The following is a 24,803-nucleotide window of genomic DNA, read 5'->3' as shown; positions in this document are numbered from 1 at the left end:
TGTTGTTCAGTTGCTCAGTCATGTCCGACTCTTTGTGACCCCATGGACTACAGCATACCAGGCTTCCCTGTCCTTCACCGTCTCTGAGAGTTTGCTCAAACTCATGTCCATTGAGTTGGTGATGTTATCCAACCATCTCATCCTCATCTAAGAGACGGGTTGAGTTGATGGAAAGGATGTCATCTTCTCAAGACTTCTTAAATCTAATTTATCAAAAGGACCACCCAGGCCTTGCTTCAGGCTATACTATCATGAAATAAGATGCCCTGAAAGATACCTGCACCCCTATGTTCATAGCAGCACTATTCACAGTAGCCAAGACACGGAAACAATCTAAATGGCCATTGACAAAAGAATGGATAAAGAAGTTGTGGTACATATATACAATGGAATATTACTCAGCCATAAAAAAGAATAGTATAATGCCATTTGCAGCAACATGATGGACATGGAGATGATCATACTACGTGAAGTAAGTCAGACAGAGAAATACAAGCATGATATCACATGAGGAATCTTAAAAAGGATAGAAATGAACTTATTTACAAAGTAGAAAGAAAATCACAGACAGAAAACTTACGGTCACTAAAGGGAAAAAGAGGGGGGATGAATTAGGAGTTTGGGATTAAAGTATACCCATTACTCTATACGGGCTTCCCATGTGGCATGATGGTAAAGAATCCACCTGGCAATATAGGAGACGCAAGAGAGGCAGGTTCGATCCCTGGGTTTGGAAGATCCCATGGAGAAGGAAATGGCAACCCATTCCAGTGTTCTTGCCTGGAGAATCCCATGGATAGAGGAACCTGGTGGGCTACAGTCCATGGAGTTGCAGAGTTGGACACCACATAGCAACAAAAACAAAAACAGCAACTACTGCTATTGCGTATAAAGTAGGTAAACAAAGGCACTACTGTATAGCACAGGGAGCTATACTCAATACCCTGTGATAACCTATAGTGGAAGGTAATCTGAAAAAAATATTTTTTTTCAGTTTGCATTACATGAGAAGCTAACACACGTTTGTAAATCAATTCTACTTCAATTGAAAAAAAAAGATATTCTGTGAAGAGTAGAACTTGGAACAAGCAGTTTTTAATTTTGAGTAAGAAGGGGAAAACAGCTGGGGAAGTGTCTTGCAGAAGCTCTTCAAAGTGGGGAAGGGACCAGAGCTGCAGCTGATCTCCACTCCTTGCCAGAACGTAGAATGACTGGGAGCCAGTTGTACAGTTGTTGCGTGTCCTACTCAGAGTGGAAAGGCAAGTCTGATCTGGGACCCTCACCATCCTTTCTGGAGAGAAACACTTTCCACAATACAGTGATCTCTTCCCCCAGTTTTCCTGATCAATTGCCAGTTCATTTCATAATTACAGCATTTTCCCCATGAAAGACAGGTTATAATTTTCAAGATTATAGCTCGTCTCCTTTTTGTTAGCATTTAAATTGATGCCTTACTTCTTCCGGCCATAGTCTTGGCTCTGCGGGAAGTTTAGGGAGAATGCTACTGGCATCAACCACACAATGAGAAAAGTCTTTTCAAAGTTAGTTCACAACCTGGGAAAATGTCTACATGGTGGATCATCTCTTGAATGTGATACCACTTTTTTTGTTGTTGTTACCTTCAATGTCAGAGGCAGGTGTCTTTGACCTTGTCCCTTCTTGGACAGCAGAGCTCAAGTCTTGTAGAATAGCAGGTTCTTAGGGTCAGAGGACAGTGTAAACTCTAGTTCAGTCCTGCACTCACATTCCAGCAAAGTGCAGAGGTAGGTTCTGGAAGCCTGGAGGACAGTGATTTTAAAGTCCTTGTCTTAGGGACACAGTAAAATAGTCACAGAAAACCAGCTTGCACACAATTTCGTGGTGTCCATCCACATACTAGCTGATCTGGTCTTAGAGGGAAGTGCACACAGTCAGGCAGCAGTTAGTGTCAGGATTTGACTGCCATGTATGCCTTACAGTCCAGCATCCAACTGGCACAGGAAGAGAGCTGAATATGAGGATTGTAGTTTGAAAACCCAGAGAAGGCAATGGCACCCCACTCCAGTACTCTTGCCTGGAAAATCCCATGGACGGAGGAGCTGGTAGGCTGCAGTCCATGGGGTTGCTAAGAGTCGGACACTACTGAGCGACTTCACTTTCACTTTTCACTTTCATGCATTGGAGAAGGAAATGGCAACCCACTCCAGCGTTCTTGCCTGGAGAATCCCAGGGACAATGGAGGAGCCTGGTGGGCTGCTGTCTATGGGGTTGCACAAAGACGGACACGACTGAAGCAACTTAGCAGCAGCAGCACCAGTTTGAAAACCCTTGTAATTTAAAAGGAAATAGCCAGCTGTTACTTCCCTGATAGCTTAGTGATTAAGAATTCGCCTGCCATCGTAGGAGGCACAGGTTCTATCCCCGGGTCAAGGAGAGCCCCTGGAGAAGGGAATGACAAACTACTCCAGTATTCTTGCCTGGAGAATCCCATGGACAGAGGAGCCTGGCGGACTTCAGTCCATGGGGTCACAAAGAGTCAGACGTGACAGCACGCATGCACAGCACAGCTTATTACCTTATAATATAGTAAACACTGGAAAGTATTTCTTAAATCTGAGAAAGTAAATTTCATCTTGACTGTCCCTTTATAGGCTTTTTTCCCCCAACCTGGAAAGATTATCAGTGTTTCCATATGAGCTAATCATTTATCTGGCAGTTGGGGAAATGCTGAATGATTTTATTAAATTTAAACAGGAAGTAACTGCACTCAACACCCACTTGTGAGGACTGAGACACTGACCTTAAACAGGAAATTTGCTTTTCTCACGCTGCCCGGCTTGAACCTGCTGAGATCAGACAGAAGATGTGGCTAAGAGTCTGTTGCTGTTATGCCAGAAATCAGTAGGTGTTTAACAAGCCTGAATGTGTGCTGAAGATAATTAAACACACTCCATATCTGGCTTTCAGCACTAGCCTCCTCTCCTGAGCCAATTCCCACTTTATGGTGAGTGAGGAGGCAGTGGTCTTTGGCGTTGGTGATGAACTCCTCAAAATGTGTAGGAAACTCTATTAGAGAAGGTGTCCGACTAAGTCACCCGCTTTTCCTTCACGCTTGATCCCTTCAGAAGTCCCTTTACAGTCTTTCTAGTTCCAGTAAGCCTTAATTCAGTATAGTTTCCAGTTTCTTCCTTGGTAACTCTGAGTAGTGTTATTTGAAGAGGTTTCTTTACTATTTTTTTAAATCAGAGTTTAGTTGCTTTACAATGTTGTGTTAGTTTCTGCTGTACAGCAGAATGAATCTGCATGGTGTGTGTGTGTGTGTGTTTGTCGCTCAGTTGTGTCCAACTCTTTGTGACTTTATGGACTGTAGCTGGCCAGGCTCCTCTGTCCATGGGATTCTCCAGGCAAGAATACTGGAGTGGGTTACCATTCCCTTCTCCAGGGGATCTTCCCAACCTGGGGATCAAACCGGAGTCTCCTGCATTGCAGGCAGATTCTATACCATCTGAGCCAGCAGGGAAGCCCTATACATATACATAATATGCCCTGTTTTTTGGATTTCCATCCCATTCAGCTCTTTACCACAGAGCATTGAGACCACACAGTTTTGAATGTCTTAAAAATGCAGGTTTCGCTTGTGGCTCAGATGATTAAAGAATCTGCCTGCATTGCAGGAGTCCAGGTTCGGTCGCTGGATCGGGAAGATCTGGAGAAGGAAATGGCAACCCACTCCAGTATTCTTGCCTGGGAAATCCCATGGACGGAGGAGCCTGGCAGGTTATAGTTCATGGGGTCGAAAAGGGTCAGACATGACTTAGCAACTAAACAAGAACAGCAACAAAATGCAGGTCATCCTGTATTTGTCCTTCTGTAGCAAGTAGAGAGTCCCAGGGACGGGGGAGCCTGGTGGGCTGCCGTCTATGGGGTCGCACAGAGTCGGACACAACTTAGCAGCAGCAGCAGCAAGTAGAGAATAAGAGAGTCTTTGTGAGCCTGTTATCCTTGAGGAGTTTTGTGATGTGCTTGGTTTTAATGCAAATAACCAGGGACAATAGGAGCAACTCAGAAAAAGCAAAGAATTGGAAATCTACTCAACTCACTTCCATTTCATGCTGAGACAGATTCTCTGCTTTTGTAGAGAACTTTCTCTCTTGCCTGAAGAAATTGGGAGTGGCTGTTTGAGGCACGTTTCTTAGATTCTTCTTTCTTTTTTAGGATCTAGGTTTTGAAATAGGGCTGATGCATAAAAAGCATGACTCCAAATCTTTAGCTGACTGTAAATACCTCCCTACGAGCAAAGATTCCTCCGCAGTGGTTCATGCTGTTAAAAATGGTATGCACGTGTCCGATCATATTTTTGGCATATATTTATTATTAGAATGTGTTGGCTGACTTTCCCTGTGGTGATATTTAAGTCAAGTAGCATTCACTTATTTTATTTACTTATTTTTAAATTTCCAGAATAATTCTTATTGTACTCAGGATATTTACACAGTTCTGTTTAGAATTTTGGCAGATAAGGAGATGAGAAAAGTACACATGGAGAATTTGAAACGTCAGGAGCAGCTGAGAGTGAAAAGGGAAGGCCAAGGGCCGGCCGGGAAGGATGGGCTTGACTTGCTAACAGGGTTGAGTATTTGCACATACTGGTTTTCTGTGCGTGTGGATGCTCAGACTTGTCTGACTCTTTGCTACCCTATGGACTATAGCCCACCAGGCTCCTCTGTCCATGGGATTCTCCAGGCAAGAATACCGGAGTGGGTTGCCATTTTCTCCTCCAAGGGACCTTCCTGACCCAGGGATTGAACCTGCTTCCCCTGTGTCTCCTGTACTGCAGGTGATTCTTTACTGCTGAGCCATCCAGGAAATTGGTTTTCTAGCTGTATAACACATTCGGAGAAGGCAATGGTACCCCACTCCAGTACTCTTGCCTGGAAAATCCTATGGACGGAGGAGCCTGGTGGGCTGCTGTCTATGGGGTCACACAGAGTCGGACGACTGAAGTGACTTAGCAGCAGCAGCTGTATAACACATTACCATAAACGTGGAGATGTAACACATATCATCTCACATTTTTTGGCTGGATTGTTGCTCAGCATCTTATAGAGGAGAAGTCATGTTCTTCACCGATTACACTTTGTATAGAGGCGGGTCTAGGGGAAGACTCTTTGCCACCCCATGGACTACAGCACACTAGGCTTCCCTATCCTTCACTGTCTCCCGGAGTTTGCTCAAACTGACGTCCGTTGAGTCGGTAATGCTGCCGTTTAACCTTCTGTCACCCCCTTTTCCTTCTGTCTTCAATCTTTTCCAGCATCAGGGTCTTTTCTAGTGAGTCAGCTCTTCTCATCAGATGGCGAAAGCATTGGAGCTTCAGCTTCAGAATCGGCCCTTCCAGTGAATATTCAAGGTTGATTTCCTTTAGGATTGACTGGTTTGATCTCCTTGCAGTCCAAGGGACTCTCAAGAGTCTTCTCCAGATCTATCATTCAAAAGCATCAATTCTTCAGTGCTCAGCCTTCTTTATGATCCAATTCTGACATCTATATGTGACTACTGGAAAAACCATAACTTTGACTAGACGGACCTTTGTCGGCAAAGGGATGTCTCTGCTTTTTAACACGTCAATTAGGTTTGTCTTAGCTTTCCTTCCAAGGAGCAAGCATGTTTGAATTGTGGTTGAGTAATGGGTCTCCTTCAAAAAGGTTCAGGAGAGACTCTCCACAGAGAAACATTCCCAGTATTACTTTCTAACTGCCGTCAAGGCATGGCAGTACTGAAAGCAGAAAAGATGAGGCCATGGAATGCCCCAGGGACCGTCCATGGAGAAATAGTGTCATTCACTGTGATTGATTCTTGTTCTCCCTCCTGTCCGATGCCAGCTGTCCCTTTATTTCTTTAATTTGGCTCTTTGCTGTCCTTTGTACATTAGAATTTCAGTTACACAAAGTGGTAAGGACAATAACGTTACATTTCCTCTAAGGAATGCCTGACCCCTGTTTCTTGGAACACTTGAACCAGACAGGGGACTTCCCTGCTGGTCCAGGAGTTTTGACTTCATCTTGCAATGAAAGGGCTGCAGATTTCGAGCCTGGCTGGGGAGCTGAGATCCCACAATCCTCAGGGCCAAAAAAAAACCCAAAAAAACATAAAACAGAAGCAATGTATATGTAACATTCTTTCAATAAAGACTTTTAAAATGATCTACATCAAATTAAAAAAATTTAAACAAGACTATTAGGACTGGGCTTCCCAGGGGGTGCTAACGGTAAAGAACCCACCTGCCAATGCAAGAGACATAAGAGACACGGTGTTCGATCCCTGGGTTGAGAAGATCCCCTGGAGGAGGAAATGGCAACCAGTATTCTCCAGTATTCTTGCCTGGAGAATCCCGTGGACAGAGGATCCTGGCAGGCTACAGTCCATGGAGTCACAAAGAGTCAGATATGACTGAAGCAACTTACCACACAGCACGTTAGGACTAATTTTACATTAGCATAATGTGTCATCCTGTGATCATCCGTAACTGTGAAGGGGTGGTATTACTCAGAAAGTTTTTTAACTCTTTAAATCTCAAATTAGAAAACAATACCCTCTCCCTGCCTCCACCCACCCAATACATAGTCTCCTGCAGTTTTCCAGTTCAGGGTTGTGGTCATGGCCTGCTGTTCATTCAGGAAATACCACCTCCTCCCACGTCTTCCCCCTCCTTTTGGTCTAGGGCAGATGGGCTTTAAGCTGAATCCAGGTTCCTTCTCTCAAGAGCTGTAAAACCACGGATTCTTTTCCTCTTCAGTTCTGTGGTTTGTAATGACCAGCCAGTGCACTTCCAGGTTTTTATTTGCTTCTTCTAGACTAGATCATAGGAGAAGGCAATGGCACCCCACCCCAGTACTTTTGCCTGGAAAATCCCATGGACGGAGGAGCTGGTAGGCTGCAGACCATGGGGTCGCTAGAGTCGGACATGACTGAGAGACTTCACTTTCACTTTTCATTTTCATGCATTGGAGAAGGAAATGGCAACCCACTCCAGTGTTATTGCCTGCAGAATCCCAGGGACCGGGGAGCCCGGTGGGCTGCTGTCTATGGGGTCACACAGAGTCGGACACGACTGAAGTAACTTAGCAGCAGCAGCAGCAGACTAGATCACAGATTTTAAATTGTGGGATTCTCGTTGGAATGCATCACAGTTCTATCAAGAACGTTAGCTTCTCATAACCTGGTATGATATCCCTTGTTGGATTTCTAGTGTGGATGTTTTATCTCTAGATAAATGGAATTTGGGTCTTTTGCTTGTCCTGCCAAGACTCGTCTCTTTTGTTAGTGTTGTCTAGTGACTGTTTCCTGTGGTTTGGTTCCAGGATGTGTCTACAAATGGCAAATTTAAATGGCCAGATTAGATGCTAATTCATGAAAGGTTTTGATCAGTGGGGGTTTCTTCTCCACGACAAACAAGGCATCTTTGCTGCATCAGAATGTGTGTGTCCTGTGTGACAGACAGCTGTGTGTAACTGGTATGCACATTTGGGGTCACTTTCCAATAAGGGTGAAAGCAATTCCAATCTCGAAGTCATATTTGCACTTAGGAATGCACTGTATTCATCCCACGGCTGCTTGTAGGCATGAGTGATGGTATGCGGACGTACAGTGAGCACAAGGAATTGGTTCTTAGGATGGTGTTCGGAAGGAATAAAGAGACTTGTTATTTCTTATGGAATGCCATGGTGACAGCAAATAAAGTCACTAAAGAGCCGCCACGTTCTTTAGGGAAGTGCCCCTAGACTGGACTTGTCAAACGCACGGGATGCTTTTCAAGGATTACCTGAAGCAAAATGCTTCAGTTCATGTCTCCAGTTATTCCTTTAAAAAAAAACCACTGTCCAAAATATCATGTTGTGACAAGCTTCCTTAATAATACCAGGTCAAGAATTCATCCTCATAGGGGAAAAAAAACCCACCCAAATTCTAAAGATAATTTGTTTCAAAAATACATTTTATTTTAAGTTAGGGTTTCTATGATGTGTACTCAGCCATGTTCTTAAGGTATTTTACAGACGTACATGTAGGCTGCCCACGTGGCTCAGTGGTAAAGAATCTGCCTGCCAATGCAGGAGACTCGGATTCAATTCCTGGGTTGGAAAGATCCCCTGGAGAAAGAAATGGCAGCACACTCCAGTATTCTTGCCTGGAGAATCCCATGGAAAGAGGCGCCTGGTGGGCTACAGTCTGTGGGGTCACAAGGAGTTGGACACAATGGAGCACACACGCATATAGAGATATACATGGAATATAATGAGAAGAAAATGAATAAGCAGAAAGCAGCACCAAGAGAAAATGAGAGGAAGAAGGTGGGAAGAGATGAATCCATAAAACCCGTGTTTTGAACGCTCGCCTCACAGCGTCCATATAATAAAAACACCCCTGTTGTTCACTGGAAGCCCACTTCTACTAACATTACTCAAATCAGCAAACCAGCAGGAATTTGCCACCCTGACAAGTGCGATGCAGGAGCTGTAAAAAACGTTCTCTGGGACTTGGTCCTGGAGGAAGGGATGCTTGAGGAGCAATCTGAAGGATGAGGGAGGGTGTTGGGGGGACCCAGAGTGTGAAGGTAGCTTGTGCAGACTTTGTTTGGCAGAAGGAATCCAGGGGGAGTGGGGAGGAACTGGAGGAAGGTTGTGTGATGGAGCAGGAGGTCAGGGGCTCCTCCCTGCTGTCACGGGCTCTGACTGCGTCCTCACGCTGGCTGGCTGTGCTGCTGGAACTGAATCCGATAGCCGGCTTCTGGTCTTCCCACGTGGGTTTATTCTCACAAAGATTTTTGGGGGATATAAAAGCAGAAGTGAAAACACATTTGATAACATCTTGGGGTGACCTCCTTGGAATTTCACTTCACGTCCCCTCCAAACCTCTCAGACCCCAGGCATCCTACTGCCCCAGAGTCCTTATTAAGCCAGGAGGGAGCCAGCAGGACTGGCTCCAAGGATCACCCTTCAAAGAAGGGGGAGCAGGGTCACCCGAGTCCTGAAGAACTTCCCAAAGTCTCTCAGCCCCGAACCTCCCAGTTTAACCCCGAACGCTAGTAAGGTCCAGGAAAGATGGCTGCTTTCAGGCAAGCACAGGAAAATAAGCAGAATCATCTGAACAAAACTGTAATATTTGACTTTTTGCTTGAATAGAACTGTTTTAATTTTCCTGTCAGTGAAAGAATGTTACAGCTCTTTGTTTAGGGCAAAAGCCTGTACCTACTTTAAAAGCCATTCGTTTTCTGGATTCAGTTAGCCTTGTCATTTCAGTTTTTCTGTGATTGTTATTTTGTGACCGTTTGCTAATGCAATTCATGCTTTAAAAATAAATATAACCACAGAATGCCAAGAAATCACCATCTGAGGTTCAGGTGTCAGCAGAGTGACATTCTCCGAGGTTCAGTGATCTCTTAGGATGGCTGCAGGGTGAGGGGGGACCTCGTGTATCCTAAGGCAGCGGGGCGCGTCTCGTTCTAGAACAGTCCTGGCCTGTGCAGAGCTGAGCAGGCTCCACCCGCCTCTGCCCCCAGGAGCAGGAGCTGACAGGCCAAGGGATTAACGCTGGCTTTTCATGATTGCCAGCTCAGGAGCATTAAGCCAGGATGTCCCTGATCCAGAGCGGATGGTCCAAAAACCGTCCTGACCTTGGGCATATAGACCTGGCAGTACCCAGGGAGTCTACATAGGCTACTGCCTGTGTCCAGCAGAACTGGAGAACATATGTATGTAGGATCAACATGTTTGATGATTGCAAAGACTTCTCCCTTCATCTACTGCATTTAAATGCTAATCTGAAAGATGATATGCTTTCAGTGAAGGCCAGACTGATCCTAAGTATAGTTGAAAGTGTGATCAAAGGTACGTCTAGTCAAGGCTATGGTTTTTCCTGTGGTCATGTATGGATGTGAGAGTTGGACTGTGAAGAAGGCTGAGCACCGAAGAATTGATGCTTTTGAACTGTGGTGTTGGAGAAGACTCTTGAGAGTCCCGTGGACTGCAAGGGGATCCAACCAGTCCATTCTGAAGGAGATCAGCCCTGGGATTTCTTTGGAAGGACTGATGCTAAAGCTGAAACTCCAGTACTTTGGCCACCTCATGCGAAGAGTTGACTCATTGGAAAAGACTCTGATGCTGGGAGGGATTGGGGGCAAGAGGAGAAGGGGACGACAGAGGATGAGATGGCTGGATGGCATCACTGACTCGATGGACGTGAGTCTGAGTGAACTCCGGGAGTTGGTGATGGACAGGGAGGCCTGGCATGCTATGATTCATGGGGTCACAAAGAGTCAGACAGGACTGAGCGACTGAACTGATCACCTATCCTGTTTTTTTTGCCAGACATTTCTATTTTCATTATAGGTTTTTCATAGGTTACACAATTATTTTAATTTAAACCCACAATTTTACTGGTGAAAGGATATAATTACATTTTTGAATTATGAGAGTGTGTGCATGCATGCTAAGTCACTTCAGTCATGTCTGGCTCTTTGCGACCCCCTGGACTATAGCCTGCTAGGCTCCTCTGTCTATGGAATTGTCCAAACAAGAATACTGGAATAGGTTGCCGTGCCCTCCTCCAGGGAATCTTCCCAATCCAGGGATCGAACTCTCATCTCTTACGTCTCCTACATTGACAAGTGGTCCTTTACCACTAGCGCCATCTGGGAAGCCCCAAATTATGAGAGTAGTTTATGTAATAACCCTGAAATCTTCCTCTGTGTGCTTGCTCACAGTCTTGTCCTGTTAATAGGAGGAGACAGTTGCTGAAAAGGACACTGGTTCACTTAAGACCTATTTATTTAAAGCACTGACTGTTTTTATTCAGGTTTATTCATCGTTGCCTTAGCAGTGATTCCCAGCCATTTTGGCACCAGGGACCAGTTTCCTGGAAGATAATGATTCCACGGACTGGAGGGGTGGGGATGGTTCCAGCATATTCGAGCACATTACGTTTATTGTGTACTTTATTTCTATTGTTGTTACATCATCTCCACCTCAGATCATCAGGCTGTAGATCCTGGAAGTTGGGAACCCCTGCTGTATAGGTTTGAAAAGTGACCATTCTACAAATTTATACTTGTTAAATGTATAATATGAAAAGTTATATTTTCACTGTCAGCATCTGCGTCGCCTCCAGGTCTTTACTTGACCAAATGAGTTGTAAATCACAATTGGGGATTTTGTTGGATTTTTCTTATTTTTGGAGACTTGTCTTGGAAAGTGGTCATATATGGATGTGAGTTGGACCATAAAGAAGGCTGAGCACTGAAGAATTGATGCTTTTGAATTGTGGTGTCGGAGAAGACTCATGAGTCCCTTGGACAGCAAGGAGATCAAAGCTGTCAGTCCTAAAGAAATCAACCCTGAATATTCATTGGAAGGACTGATGCTAAAACAGAAGCCTCAATACTTTGGCCACCTGATGCAAAGAGCCAACTCCATTGCAGAAGATGCTGATGCTTGGAAAGACTGAGGGCAGGAGGAGATGGGGTGACAGAGAATGAGACGGTTGGATGGCATCACTGACTCAATGGACATAAATTTGAGCAAACTCAGGGAGATGGTGAAGGGAAGTCTGGAGATGGTGACAGGGAAGTCTGGCATGCTGCAGTCCATGGGGTCGCAGAGTCAGACGTGACTTAGTGACTGAACAACAATGACAGCTCCCAGGAAATGTTTCTCCAAGTCCCCTGTTGTTCTGAATTAGGGCCTGTGGTTCTTTTTTGTGATTCAGGTTTAAAAGTCTGTGTCTCTCCCTCATCCCTCTTCCCCAGGCTTCCTTCTCTGCGTTCACTTGGCACTCATTGGCTTAGTGACTTGAATCCCTAGCAGATTAACAGCAGGAAATGTTGTCTGACAGTTCGCTGCCAACATCTCATACGTGTGATGTGAAACTCTTTGTACAAAAGCAAGCCCAGTGTTTTTGCTGGCCAAGAAGAAGCGTGCTTCACCGGAAAGCTATTATCGGCCACGGTACTCGGCTCTGAGCACAGAAGTCTGATTTCAAACAGAATGAAATGGCTACAACAAATGAAGGCAGAAACAGATTGTGGCTGAAAGAAAAAGACGTCTTCCTAAAAGCAGTGGAGGAGCTTCACGTGCACGAAGGGGTTCTTGTATAGGTGCTGAACGTGTTTTTGCAGAGAATTTCAAACCTCGGTGGGCTCTCCGCGTGTGAACTCTCCCTTCTTGCTCTGGCTGTGCTGCAGGCTGTATCTGTGATAATTCGTAACTCTCATGTTTGGCCTAGGATGTACCTAAGTGTGCCAGTACACCCAGTGCGTGTGAAAAACCACTTTGTGTTTGTATTTGCACAGGGTAATGGAATGTTCCCTTGGTTTACTGATAATGATTCTCTTTTCAGCCATTTCCCACTTTGACCTGTAGAGTGAGATTTGTTTTTCATGAGACATAGGGGTGATTTAACTGCAGATGAAAAGGCTTCAGTCTCTCTCCCAAATTTCAACATTAGAAACCCTGAATTTGCAAAAAAAAAAAAACAAGAAAAACAACAATAGAAAAGGACCCTGAATAAATTGGATTCCTTATGATAAGGGCCAACTGATAATCACCAGCATTGATTGGTAATGGCTTCCCCTAGGCTAGGCAATCTGTATGCTTTCCTGTGTTTCTTATTTTTTTAAGAAATTTTATTTCTGTTTTATGGAAGAGGACGGAAGGTCTGCATTCAGTGCTGCTGTGAAGGTTCCTTGGTCATCAGGGGGGTTTATGTTTGGGGTTTTTTGCAGGGGCAAGGGGCTCGAGGTACATAGGATCTTAGTTCCCCCAACCAGGGATGAAACCCACACGCCCTGCAGTGGAAGTGCAGTCTTAACCACCGCCAGGCCGCCAGGGAAGTCCTTTCCTGTGTATTAATTAATGCAACAGTCTTATGAGTAAGGAAAGATATTATTACCATTTTTTAAGGAAGGGAGTGAAGTTCAGAAAGCTTCAGTGACTGTCTCACCTCACAGCCAGCTAGTTGTAGAGTCAGGGTCCAGCGCTGGGGCTGTCTGATGAGCCTCGTTTAGAATAGAATGATAGGGAAACAAACTTGAATTGGAAAAGAATAATATCTTTAAAACTGCATCCTAAAGATATTTAAATAATGCTAGATGAATTCCAATCTCTAGACAGTTGAGACATTAGACAACTGTCTAATCTCTAGACAATTGGAAATAAATTACTGTTTTGTTTAAAAACCAAGCAACACCAGGATGTGGTTCTGAGTTCCTGTTTTCACAGGCCTCTCCGTATCGGCACTGCCAACTGAGCCGAGTTTAAGAAAATGGCAGAATAACTATTAATGGACTTATTAATATTTAAAAGAACTGTCATGGTTTTCTGAAAAGCCAATTGCCTGTGAATTTAAAGAACATGCTAGTGAGACACATAACGTCTAGGCAGAAAAAATTCATCTCTGCCTCTCACATCAGCCCTCCTTGCATTCGCTGTCTGGATCACACTTGGGATTTGGGCTTCCCTGGTGGCTCAGCTGCTAAAGAATCCAGCTGCAATGCGCGAGACCTGGATTCTATCCCTGGGTTGGGAAGATCCCTTACAGAAGGGAACGGCTTCTAGTATTCTGCCCACTCTAGTATTCTGGCCTGGAGAATCCCGTGGACTGTATAGTCCGTGGGGTCGCAAAGAGTTGGACACGACTGACGGACTTTCACTTCACTTCACACAGGCTGAAGTTTCCATTAAGTCCTGCCCTTTGGGGCGTGGATTCTGGCAGTAGTGATGGGGATAATGGACTTCCTGCTGTGCTTATTAAACTTGGCATTGAAAGTACACTTGAGACAGAAAGCCCCAAATGTAAGTGGATGCACACAGGGCAGCTGGGGCCACGTAGCACTTCTCAGACCTTCCCGGCCTCAGATCTCTCTCGGGGACTTCAGGCTGTTGTCACAGACCAGACACCGTCATCATCTTTTATTCATGAGTTGACCACGGACTCCTGCTATTTTCTAAATGTAGATTTAAAAGAAAACAACAACACTTAAATTTCAGGGCAGACAGTATTAGAACATTTTTCAAACAGAAAAGGGAAAACTGAGGAAGAAATGACTTACACGGAGTCCAGGTGTCCGATTTAGGCTCAGGCTCCAGCCAGGTCAGTTTGTGGAGCTCTTCAGATGCTCCTAAACACCAGGCAAATGGTGATGCCGTCTTTTAGAAATTAAGAGAATTCCATTTGACCTTTAAAAGTGAGGAGAATGGAGAGGCATTCAATGAGGAAATACGCAGTTACAGAAGGAAGCATGAAAAAAGAGATGGCATTTTGCAACAAGACTAATCCAAGGTAATGTGAGGAGAAATTCCTCCTTCAGATTCATGCCAGGAGCACTTATTAGACACATATGTTGAATGTTTTTGGTGTTTAGGACATTCTGTTGGGGACATTAAAAAGGGTGTCCAGTTTCCTGTCCTTAGGGGACAGAAATGCAAGTTCACAAAGTGCATCAATCTATGGGAAGGTATAATTTGCAGGAGAAAATCAGCAATCTGTTTGAGGAAGATACATGGTGGAGAGATGGAAGTGCTTACAGGGCTGGTGCATCCTCAAATTTCAAAGCAGCTGAAATAAAGGTACAGAAGTGTCAATTTCTCTGTTAGTTCTCAACATCGTATATATTTCTTTGTATTAACACATGTGGTTTAGCCTAAGCTATGACAGACCTAGAGAGCATATTAAAAAGCAGAGATCACTTTGCTGAAAAGGTCCATCTAGTCAAAGCTATAATTTTTCCTAGTCATGTACGGATGCTAGATCTAGACCATAGAGAAGCCTAAGCACCAAAGAATTGACTCTTTCAAACTGTGGTGCTGGAGAAGACTCTTGAGAGTCCCTTGAACAGGAAGGAGATCAAACCAGTCAATCCTAAAGGAAATCAACCCTGAATATTCATTGGAAGGACTGATGCTGAAGCTAAAACTCCAATACTTTGGCCACCTGATGCTAAGGGCTGATTCATTGGAAAAGACCCTGATGCTGGGAAAGATTGAGGGCAGAAGGAGAAGACAGGCAGCAGAGGATGAGATAGTTGGATGGCGTCACCAACTCAATGGACATGAATTTGAGCAAACTCAGGGAAATAATGAAGGAGAGGGGAGGCTAGTATGCTGCAGTGGACACAACAACTGAACAATGAAATGTAACAAGACTTTTTTTTAAGCAACAGTTTCTAGAAATGGACACATCGATCCTGAGGAGCCTCAAGGATGTACCCGCAACCTTGGTGCTGATGGCTTTGCTTCCCCGCCTCCCGCCCCCTGTCCCCCTTTTAAGGAGTAGGGACCACTGATTAGCTACACTTCTCAGGCAGGACGACAGTCTCTGCTTCATTTTCTCCATAATTGTGCAGCTCCAGAAAATAAGAACTGCAGCCCATCTTCTCAGGCAAGGACATTATACTTGACTTTACAAATTTCTCTAATTTCAGCGTTTAGCCTTTCTTAGCGACTGATTCATAGCTTTGTGAGACTGAAAGAAAAGACAAATTGTATTGAAGTCTTGTGCTGAGATTTAGTACAATTTGGGCTTATGTTTGGGAGCACAGATCAAGCCAGAGTTTCCAGGCCTTTTAGGAGGGCATGTGCCCAGGTGTGGGCTTCCCAGGTGGCGCTAGTGGTAAAGAATCCACCTGCCAACGCAGGAGACATAGGTTCAATCTCCAGGTGGAGGAGGGCATCATGACCCACTCCAGGGGTTGTATTCTTGCCTGGAGATTCCTGTGGACAGAGGAGCCTGGCAGGCTACAGTCCACAGCGTCACACAGAGGCGGAGGCAACTGAAGCGACGCAGCACGCACACACGTGCACCAAGAGCAGCTCCTCCCTCCATCCCACCCCAGGCTCAGAGCCCTGTGTGTTTGTTCCTTCTGGTCTCCTCCCTAACGTGCTGGGCAAGATGTGAATGCTTCTGCTCAATCACAAAAGAGGAAATCAAGATATTTCTTATCCCACCTGGGTCATTTTTTAGTATGGTATCAGGTTCTTCTGGAGAAGGCAATGGCACCCCACTCCAGTACTCTTGCCTGGAAAATCCCATGGGCAGAGGAGCCTGGTAGGCTGCAGTCCATGGGGTCGCTAAGAGTCAGACACGACTGAGCAACTTCACTTTCACTTTTCACTTTCATCCATTGGAGAAGGCAATGGCAACCCACTCCAGTGTTCTTGCCTGGAGAATCCCAGGGATGGGGGAGCCTGGTGGGCTTCCGTCTATGGGGAAGAGTTGGACACGACTGAAGTGACTTAGCAGCAGCAGCAGGTTCTTCAGTTAAAGTCTATATGTTTTGGCTCTCCCAAGGGAAAATGCCACCACTTAAAATTCAACAAACATTTTAATTTTGTGTACCTTGTTCATAGTTTTCAATGCAAATTCATTGTTTGGTTTGTTTACTGGTTGGTTTTATAGTTTGGTGATTTATCATTGCTCGTTTGTATCATTTTATTTCAACATTTGACTGGTTTTTCATTTCTTGAGAACTTAACGTTTTTTAAGAAAATTTGTTGGAAAGGATATCTTAAGATTTTAAGACTGTGTCTGTATGTAAATAAAGTTTATTATCATGTAGCTATCAGTGTTGGTCTAAGAGGCCTGAAAGAAACTGTTATGAAAAAGTTACATATTTCATCAAAAAAAGAAGCATTGCTTTGGAGTCCTCCTATTTAAGAGTTTTTAAATTGTAAACTTAATTTAAGTGTACCTTTCAACCATACCTGCAAACAAGATCTTGATAACCTGCAAAGACCATGCTCCCACCTTCAGAAATTCTGATTTCTTTGTCCTGACATGGGTTCCTGGATATTGGTGTCTTTTTCACTGTTCCCAGGGTCCAAGGTTGAAAACCCTAGGTTAAATTATTGCTTCTGCAACATTGGTTATGATATGCTGGCAAGAAAAATTTTATGTAAATTTTCCATCACATTACCTTTTTAATCTCTTGATGATATTTGACCAAAATGAGGTCCCATAAAAAGTGTAGGAGGGACTCTCCTGGAAGTCCAGTGGTTAAGACTCCATGCTCCCAATGCAGGGGCATGGGTGTAATCCTTGGTAGGAAAACTGAGATCCCACTTGCCATACAGCATGGCAAAAAAAAAAGTATAACTGGCTTGATAGCATGAAGAATGTCTTTATAGTCGGTCAGGGTAAAAGGTGATGCACAGATAGATGGCTGCAATGTAAAGTGGAATGTGGAAAGTGCCCTCTTGGTACCAGAAGTGCTCAAATGTCCAGAGACAAGAGACATCACATTTGGCTGGGAGGACAGGAAGTGCTATAAAGAAGTGGCACTAGAGAAGCGTCGTGAAGGATGAGAGTTGACAGCAAAAGGCCAGGCAGAGCATTTAGGGACATTTAGAGCTTCACTAAGGGTAACACCCATAATGGACTGAAACACATCAAGCCTGATTTACCTCCGTGAGTTCATAGTGACAATGTAAGACAAAAATTCTAACTGGTGACTTTTAGATGATGCTAGGGAGCCAACTTGTCTTGAAATTGAACAGAGGAGAAGGTGTGAGTGTTGATCCTGGCTTCATCAAATTATGTCACTGGATACATAATTTTGACAAAGAGACTCTCTTCATAGACATGCTCCAGCTGATCATTGGGGGAGCAATGATGAGGATTAGAATATTCCCATCTTGCCATCTCAATTCAATGGGTCTAGGGCAACAATCTTTAGTGACTGTGCTTCCGAGATGGCTTAGTGGTGAAGAACCTACCTGCCAATGCATGAAACATGGGTTCAATCCCTGGGTCAAGAAGATCCTCTGGAGAAGGAAATGGCAACCCACTCCAATATTCTTGCCTGGGAAATCCTATGGACAGAGGAGCCTGGCGGGTTACAGTCCTTGGGGTCACAAAGGAGTTGGACATGACTTAGCAACTAACAACAACAAAATATTACAAAAAAGGCAGGAGTCACTGTATGCCTCCTGATGAAATTACATAGCATCTGTTATAGAAAACAGTCAAATAAGAATTCTGGTCAAGCTTCTAGATTTTACTGTCAGTTTACAGAAAATACAAAAGACAGAGGAACGTGTTAAATTACACCATGAAGATGCGAGCAGCAAGTCTAGACTGAGGGAACTCTGCAGGCAAATGACCTGATTTCCAAAACAAGTTCATTTCAACAGGAAAACCAGGATAAATGGAAAGCTTGCAGTTTCAGAGAGACTACGGAGATATGACAGCCTATTGTGATGTATCGGAGAAGGCAATGGCACCCCACCAGTACTCTTGCCTGGAAAATCCCATGGGCGGAGGAGCCTGGTAGGCTGCAGTCCATGGGGTCGCTACAAGTCAGACAGGACTGAGCGACTTCACTTTCACTTTTCACTTTCATGCATTGGAGAAGGCAATGGCAACCCACTCCAATGTTCTTGCCTGGAGAATCCCAGGGACGGGAGCCTGGTGGGCTGCCGTCTATGGGGTCACACAGAGTCGGACACGACTGAATCGACGCAGCAGCAGCAGCATTGCAATGTATGGGCTTATCAAAGAAAATGAAAAGAAAAGCTTTGAAACAATTGGAGAAATTAAAGCACTGACTACACATTTGGTGATAGTATGGACTGATTGCTAATTTTGTTTAAATGTGATGAAGGCATTGCAATTATACTTTTTGAAAGAGCAGAGTTAAATGCTAAGATAAATAGAGACAAAATTATTTGCTTAGATGCTTCCAAATAACTGTCGGGTAGGATGAGGGGAGCAAAACTCAGATGAACCAAGGTTGTGATCTTCAAAAGGCATTTGTTAAAATTGGGCGATAAGTATACAGGGTTTCATGATACTGTTGTCTCTACTTTTGGAACTGTTTGAAATTCCCCAATCCTGAAACATTTTGAAGTTAATTTTTAAAACTTGTTTCTCTAAGCAGACAAGTGAAAGTGAAAATAAACATTTTAATATAAACTTCCCAAGTGATGCTGATTGATAAGCTATGCCTTGAGAACCAGTGTTTTACAGACATAAAAATCCTGGAGTAGCTTTGACTTCGGGAAGTTTCATTAATGTTGCAGAAAGACTTGTTTCATCTGCTGTGTTTGAGTGGTGGTGATAGCTGTATCCTCATCTTCTCTATTAGAAATCCAGTTTTAAGAGGAAAAAAAGAGTCAAGAGAGGGCAGTCCATCATTGGTTTGTTGTTGTTTAGTCACTAAGTCGTGTTCAACTCTTTTGCAACCCCATGGCATGTAGCCCACCAGGCTCCTCTGTCCATGGGCTTTCTCAAGCAAGAATGCTGGAGTGAGTTGCCATTTCCTTCTCCAGGGGATCTTCCCAACCCAGGGACTGAACCCGTGTCTCCTGCGTTGGCAGGGAGATTCTTTACCCACTGGGCCATCTGGGAAGCCCCTTGGTTTGTAACTGCAAAGCAAACTCAGGATTTCATGATGTTCATGTGTTAATAGTGAAGGGTTACATGAACTGCGAATGCATTTGAGTCAGAGACATGACTTATCAACTCTCAGGAAACAGCAAATGAGATTAAAAAGTGTTTGTCTCCAGTTAAGTAAATTATCCATTGATTTTAGAATAACTCTGTCCAAAAAAACGTTTTTGAATCTACTGAATTCTTGACTCATTATAGCAATATATAAACACACCCCATGAAAATTAGGTGCCTAGATTTGATCACTTCATGAACATCCTTTCTCTGGGAAACAAATATTTAACATAAATTCTCTAGAAATTCCGGGTGACTGTTGAGCTTTAGTCATATTTTAGATACTATTACCCAAAGATGCACATGATGTCAAACATGTAGAAATAATTGACTTGAAAAACTCGAATAATATGCTAGAAAAAAATCATCTGTGTAAAAACTATCAGTTTGGGGGAGGTGAGAGTGATTACAGAGGGGAACTTGTGTGGGGCTGGAAAATAGTCCTGTTTTGTGTCCTGTCTCGACTCCAGCCATCACCAGGGTCTTTCCCTTTACGTGTGCAGATGCCATGTCTAGGCTCTGGGGCAGTGAGCTGTGATCATAGTGATGTTGGCCATGAGCACAGGGGCCCTATATCCTCGAGTCCGTGATCCCTGGCTCCTTATGGAGTCTTCCATTCTCAATCAAGGATGAGCAGGAGAAGGCCCACATAACGTGAGAGGCCTTTCTGGTGTCATCCAACTGGCTGTCGGCTGTGGTGAGATTTAGTAGATAGGAATTTCATTGTTTACATATAACCATCTGTAGTGAAAGTGAAAGTCACTCAGTTGTGTCCAACTCTTTGCGACCCCATGGACTCTGCAGTCCATGAATTCTCCAGGCCAGAATACTGGAGTGGATAGCCTTTCCCTTCTCCAGGGGATCTTTCCAACCCAGGGATCAAACCCAGGTGTCCCGCATTGCAGGCGGATTCTTTACCAGCTAAGCCACAAGGGAAGCCCAACCATCTATAGTAGGAGAGATCAAACCAGTCAATCCTAAAAGAAATCACCCTGAATATTCACTGAAAGGAACTGATGCTGAAGCTCCAGTGCTTTGGCCACCTGATGTGAAGAGTCGATTCATTGGAAAAGACCCTGATGCTGGGAAAGATTGAAAGCAGGAGAAGGGGATGACAGAGGACAAGATGGATGGATGGCATCACCAACTCAATGCACGTGAGTTTGAGCAAACTCTGGGAGATGGTAAAGGACAGGGAAGCCTGGTGTGCTGCAGTCCATGGGGTTGCAGAGAGTCAGACTTGACTTAGCAACTGAACAACAACGACAACATTATAGTAGATTCTAAACAAACCGTCTTGGTTCTTAGAGCCAAAACAGACAGAAACAAATCCCCCCAAACCCCTCAGGGTTAAGAATGGACCACTATGTTATTGTCTTACAAACTGTTTGTTAGTGAAAGAAAAAGAAAGTAATTTTGCCCTGAACTGGTTATTTCTATGTGGAAAAAAAAAAAAGAAAGGCCAAACTAATATGAATATAGAAATTTGTGGAAAAGAAAGCCTGAAAAGAATTTTGTGTGTGATTATATTTAATTTAATGAATGAATTTTAATATTGTATTAAAGGTGTAAAATAGTGGAAAACTAAAAAGTATATGTATGTGTGTGTGTATATAAATATATAGTATTCAAATATGTTTAAGAAAAGTAGTCTATTCAAGAGAAAGCTGTGGGTCATTGTTGTTCAGTCGCTAAGTCATGTGACCCCCATCTTTTCACCCCATGAATTACAGCACACCAGTCTTCCTTGTCCTTCACTATCTCCTGGAGTTTGATCAAATTCATGTCCACTGAGTCGGTGATGCCATTGAGCTATCTCATCCTCTATCAACCCCTTCCCTTCTTGCCCTCAATCTTTCCCAGCATCAGGGTCATTTCCAACGAATGAGCTGTTTGCATCAGGTGGCCAAAGTATTGGAGCTTCAGCTTCTGTCCTTCCAGTGAATATTCAGGGTTGATTTCCTTTAGGACTAACTGGTTTGATCTCCTTGCTGTCCAAGGGATTCTCAAGAGTCTATTCCAGCAGCACAGTTGGAAAGCATCAATTCTTCGGTGCTCAGCCTTCTTTTCGGTCCAACTCTCACATGGGTCATTAATAGAAATCAAATGGTGAGGAGCCAGAAAAGTAAGAACCAGCTAGCACAGTGGTCTCGCCTGAGCTAGGCTTTCCACCTGTTAAACAAGAGGAAGAAGACAGGTAGTTAAAACGATGTCCAAGGCTGCCTGCAGCACGAGGAGGATAAGTCCTCCATTGAGGGCCTGGCTGAGGTCCGCTGGGTCAAAGAAAGTAGAAGTTTCTGTAGAGAAAGGTTTATTTATTTATCTGTTTTGTTTTTGCTCATTGAGAAAGTACTTGGCCAGACACTGCTGTTTATTTGTATGTGTATGTGTTGTGTATATTATGTTCTGCTTAAAGCAGTTAGGCAATAAACATAATTGATATCTGAAAAAACAGGGTATTTTTTAAAATTGTTTATTTATTTTGGCTACACTAGATCTTAGTTTTGACATATGGGATCTAGTTCCCTGACCAAGGATTGAACCCAGGTCCTCTGCAGTTGGGAGTAGGGGTTCTTGGCCACTGGATCATCAGGAAAGTCCCAGAGCAGGATATTTTAATGTTGTGTGTGTGGTGAGTTGCTTCTGTCCTGTCTGACTCTTTGCAACCCTGTGGACTGTAGCTCATCAGGCTCCTCTGTCCATGGGTTCTCCTGGCAAGAATACTGGAGTGGGTTGCCATGCCCTCTCCAGAGGAATCTTCCCGACCCAGGGATCAAACCCGCATCTCTTATGTCCCCTGCACTGGCAGGCTGGTTCTTTACCACTAGCAGAATTTTAGTACTAAGGATGTTTATCAGCCCCACAAGGAGCTGTGTTTGTTCTCCTGCAACAAAAAGGCAAACTGAGTCCTACATTACATATTCTGCCACTTGTCACTTAGGCTGATAACAGCTGATGTTTGTGGGATGCTTGATGTGTGTAATCATTGGACCAAGTTTGAATGTTTTTGTTCTGGGAGATAGTGAAGGACAGGGAAGCCTGGCATGCTGTAGTCCATGGGGTCGCAAAGAGTCAGACATGACTGAGTGAGTGAACAACAACGCTGCAAATAAATAGATGGCATCATACCCATTTTACAGAGGGAGAGAGGTCTGCACAGATGTAGGGGACATAAGGAAGATTCAGAATTAGGTTTATCTGTTAAAGCCACCAACATAGGCAGCAGCAAGACTGCCTCTCTCATCTAAGTCCTCTGCACCTCTGTGTTCTTTTCTCTTAAACTGGAGATCTTACCAATGGAAGCATCAGAAGAACCAGTTTGTTTTTTGTGTGTGTGAAAACTTTATAATTTATTAAGAATTTTTCAGAAGCAATATTCCATTATTTACAAATATAAGATTTAAACTAGCAGGCAGCATTTTGTTGTCATACCATTTACTCATATCCGTTGAGTGTTAAGCAGTTTTGCTATCATGTAATTTATTTTCATACATTATTAAACTTTATTCAAATACAACATTGATTATTTAGCTAGCTATAAACCAGGCTTCACTTTTCTATCCTAAATTTATCTTTTCTCCTAAATAGTCATGCTTGAGGGGGCTGAGTAATTTCCAATATATTTGCAGTTGCACAGTAATACATACCACCTTACAGATCTTCTGAATACTTTCTTTTTTGGCATGCCCATTGTTTATCAATTTTCTTATTTTTCTCTTACTGTATTAAATCTTAAAGACAAATATGCTTAATGTACAAGATGTGAAATGTTGCTACTATGCAAACAAAAAGTAGTTTAGCTTAATTGCTGACGGTTAATCCATCTCAGACTCCAAGGCCAAGTTGAAAGAGCTTTAAAGTCTCACATGAAAACATGATAGATGCTGTGTATCACCATAAATTAAGCTGATGGATTTTTTTCCCCCAGATGATTGCCTTTTTTCCAGACAAGAATACTGGAGTGGGTTGCCATTTACTACTCCACATGATCTTCCCAACCCAGGAATCGAATCCTCATCTCTTACATCTCCTGCAATGGCACCCCACTGAACTGATCACACCCACTCATCATTTACTGAACAGTTACAACAAGCAACATTTTAAAGTGTACCCGTTTTAATGGTGGCAATTGAAGAACTTTTTTGGTAACTTGTTTTTCTGTTTTGTTCTTCACAGAAACGCTCCAGAGGCCAAGTGCTGTTTGATAAAGTCTGTGAACATCTGAATTTGCTAGAGAAAGACTATTTTGGGCTTACATATCGAGATGCTGAAAACCAGAAGGTGAGTGGTTCAAAGCTATAGAGAATCTTCTGGCTTCAGCTGCCCTTCACTGCAAGAAAGTGAACTGACACTGAATCGGTAGATCGTCTTCTCCACCCACCCCTCGCACCCCTACACCTCACATGTACTGTCTGAGGCCCTAAATGCTGTTTATCACCTTATTTCTTCATGAGGGAAATTATCGACAACTTCCTTCAATCTTGAGTCTTTTGGAAACAGTAAGTCAGTGTTTCTGCTCTTCATGCTTGAGTTCTTTATGCTTCCAGAAAAGCATTTTATATAGTGCTTTGGGGAGGGTATGATAATACGTCAGTGGATTTGAGCCACTGAGAATCAAATACATTGATACACGGGAAACATGTCCACTGGATGCCATCTTACTGTTAATTCATCTCATTATGCTTTCATATTCTGGCTGCGTCACAATATGAGAGGGGTCTTGTCTTAGGTATCCAGTCTGCCTCTGTAGACTCTCACAGCTGATGCAGCCTCGTTAGGCCTTTTCCTCACTTATCCTCTCAACCACCTGAGAAATGAGGAAGAACAAATTATCTCCTTAATACTGGAAACTGAGCCACCACAATCGTGTTCATAAATGTTACTTGTTTGGTTGTCATTCTGTGAATCGTACTTAATCTTGGCTGGATTCACTGGGTGATGTCTTCACTTCATCATGAAATGCCTGAGTGTTCTGATGAAGAAAATCATAAAGTCTCAAACAAGTGTTTGTTTGTTAGGAATGCATTTAAGAAGGTGCTTTAAAATCTATAATCACAGAAGTCACTACATGGGAAGCTGAACAGCTAGGACATCAGTGGAGTCACATTACACGTAGCCAACTCTATGTGTTCTCAGGTTCTGCATCTGCAGATTCAACCAACAGAGGATCAAAAATATTTTTTTAGAAAATTCCAGAATGTTCCAAAAACAGAATTTTAATTTGCTGGTGTACCAGCAGCTCTTTCTATCGCATTTCCATTGTATTAGGTGTTAGAAATAATCTAGAGATGACTTCAAGTATGTGAGGGGATTGTATAGGTTGTATACAGATA

General features: G+C 43.5%; 1 protein-coding gene across 7 annotated transcripts in view; it reads left to right on the top strand.

Moving 5' to 3' along the window:
• Positions 1 to 24,803, top strand: part of EPB41L3 (erythrocyte membrane protein band 4.1 like 3) — a 144,393-nt gene that overhangs the window by 61,782 nt on the left and 57,808 nt on the right. For all 7 annotated transcript variants that reach the window (XM_070361517.1, XM_070361514.1, XM_070361520.1 and 4 more), the window contains exon 4: positions 23,647 to 23,751. In XM_070361517.1, the coding sequence (XP_070217618.1) occupies positions 23,647 to 23,751 (105 nt within the window). The remainder of the gene's footprint in view (positions 1 to 23,646; positions 23,752 to 24,803) is intronic.

Source organism: Bos mutus, chromosome 24, assembly GCF_027580195.1.
Source record: "Bos mutus isolate GX-2022 chromosome 24, NWIPB_WYAK_1.1, whole genome shotgun sequence".
Classification (NCBI taxonomy): domain Eukaryota; kingdom Metazoa; phylum Chordata; class Mammalia; order Artiodactyla; family Bovidae; genus Bos; species Bos mutus.
This window is presented reverse-complemented; position numbering and strand designations above follow the sequence as displayed.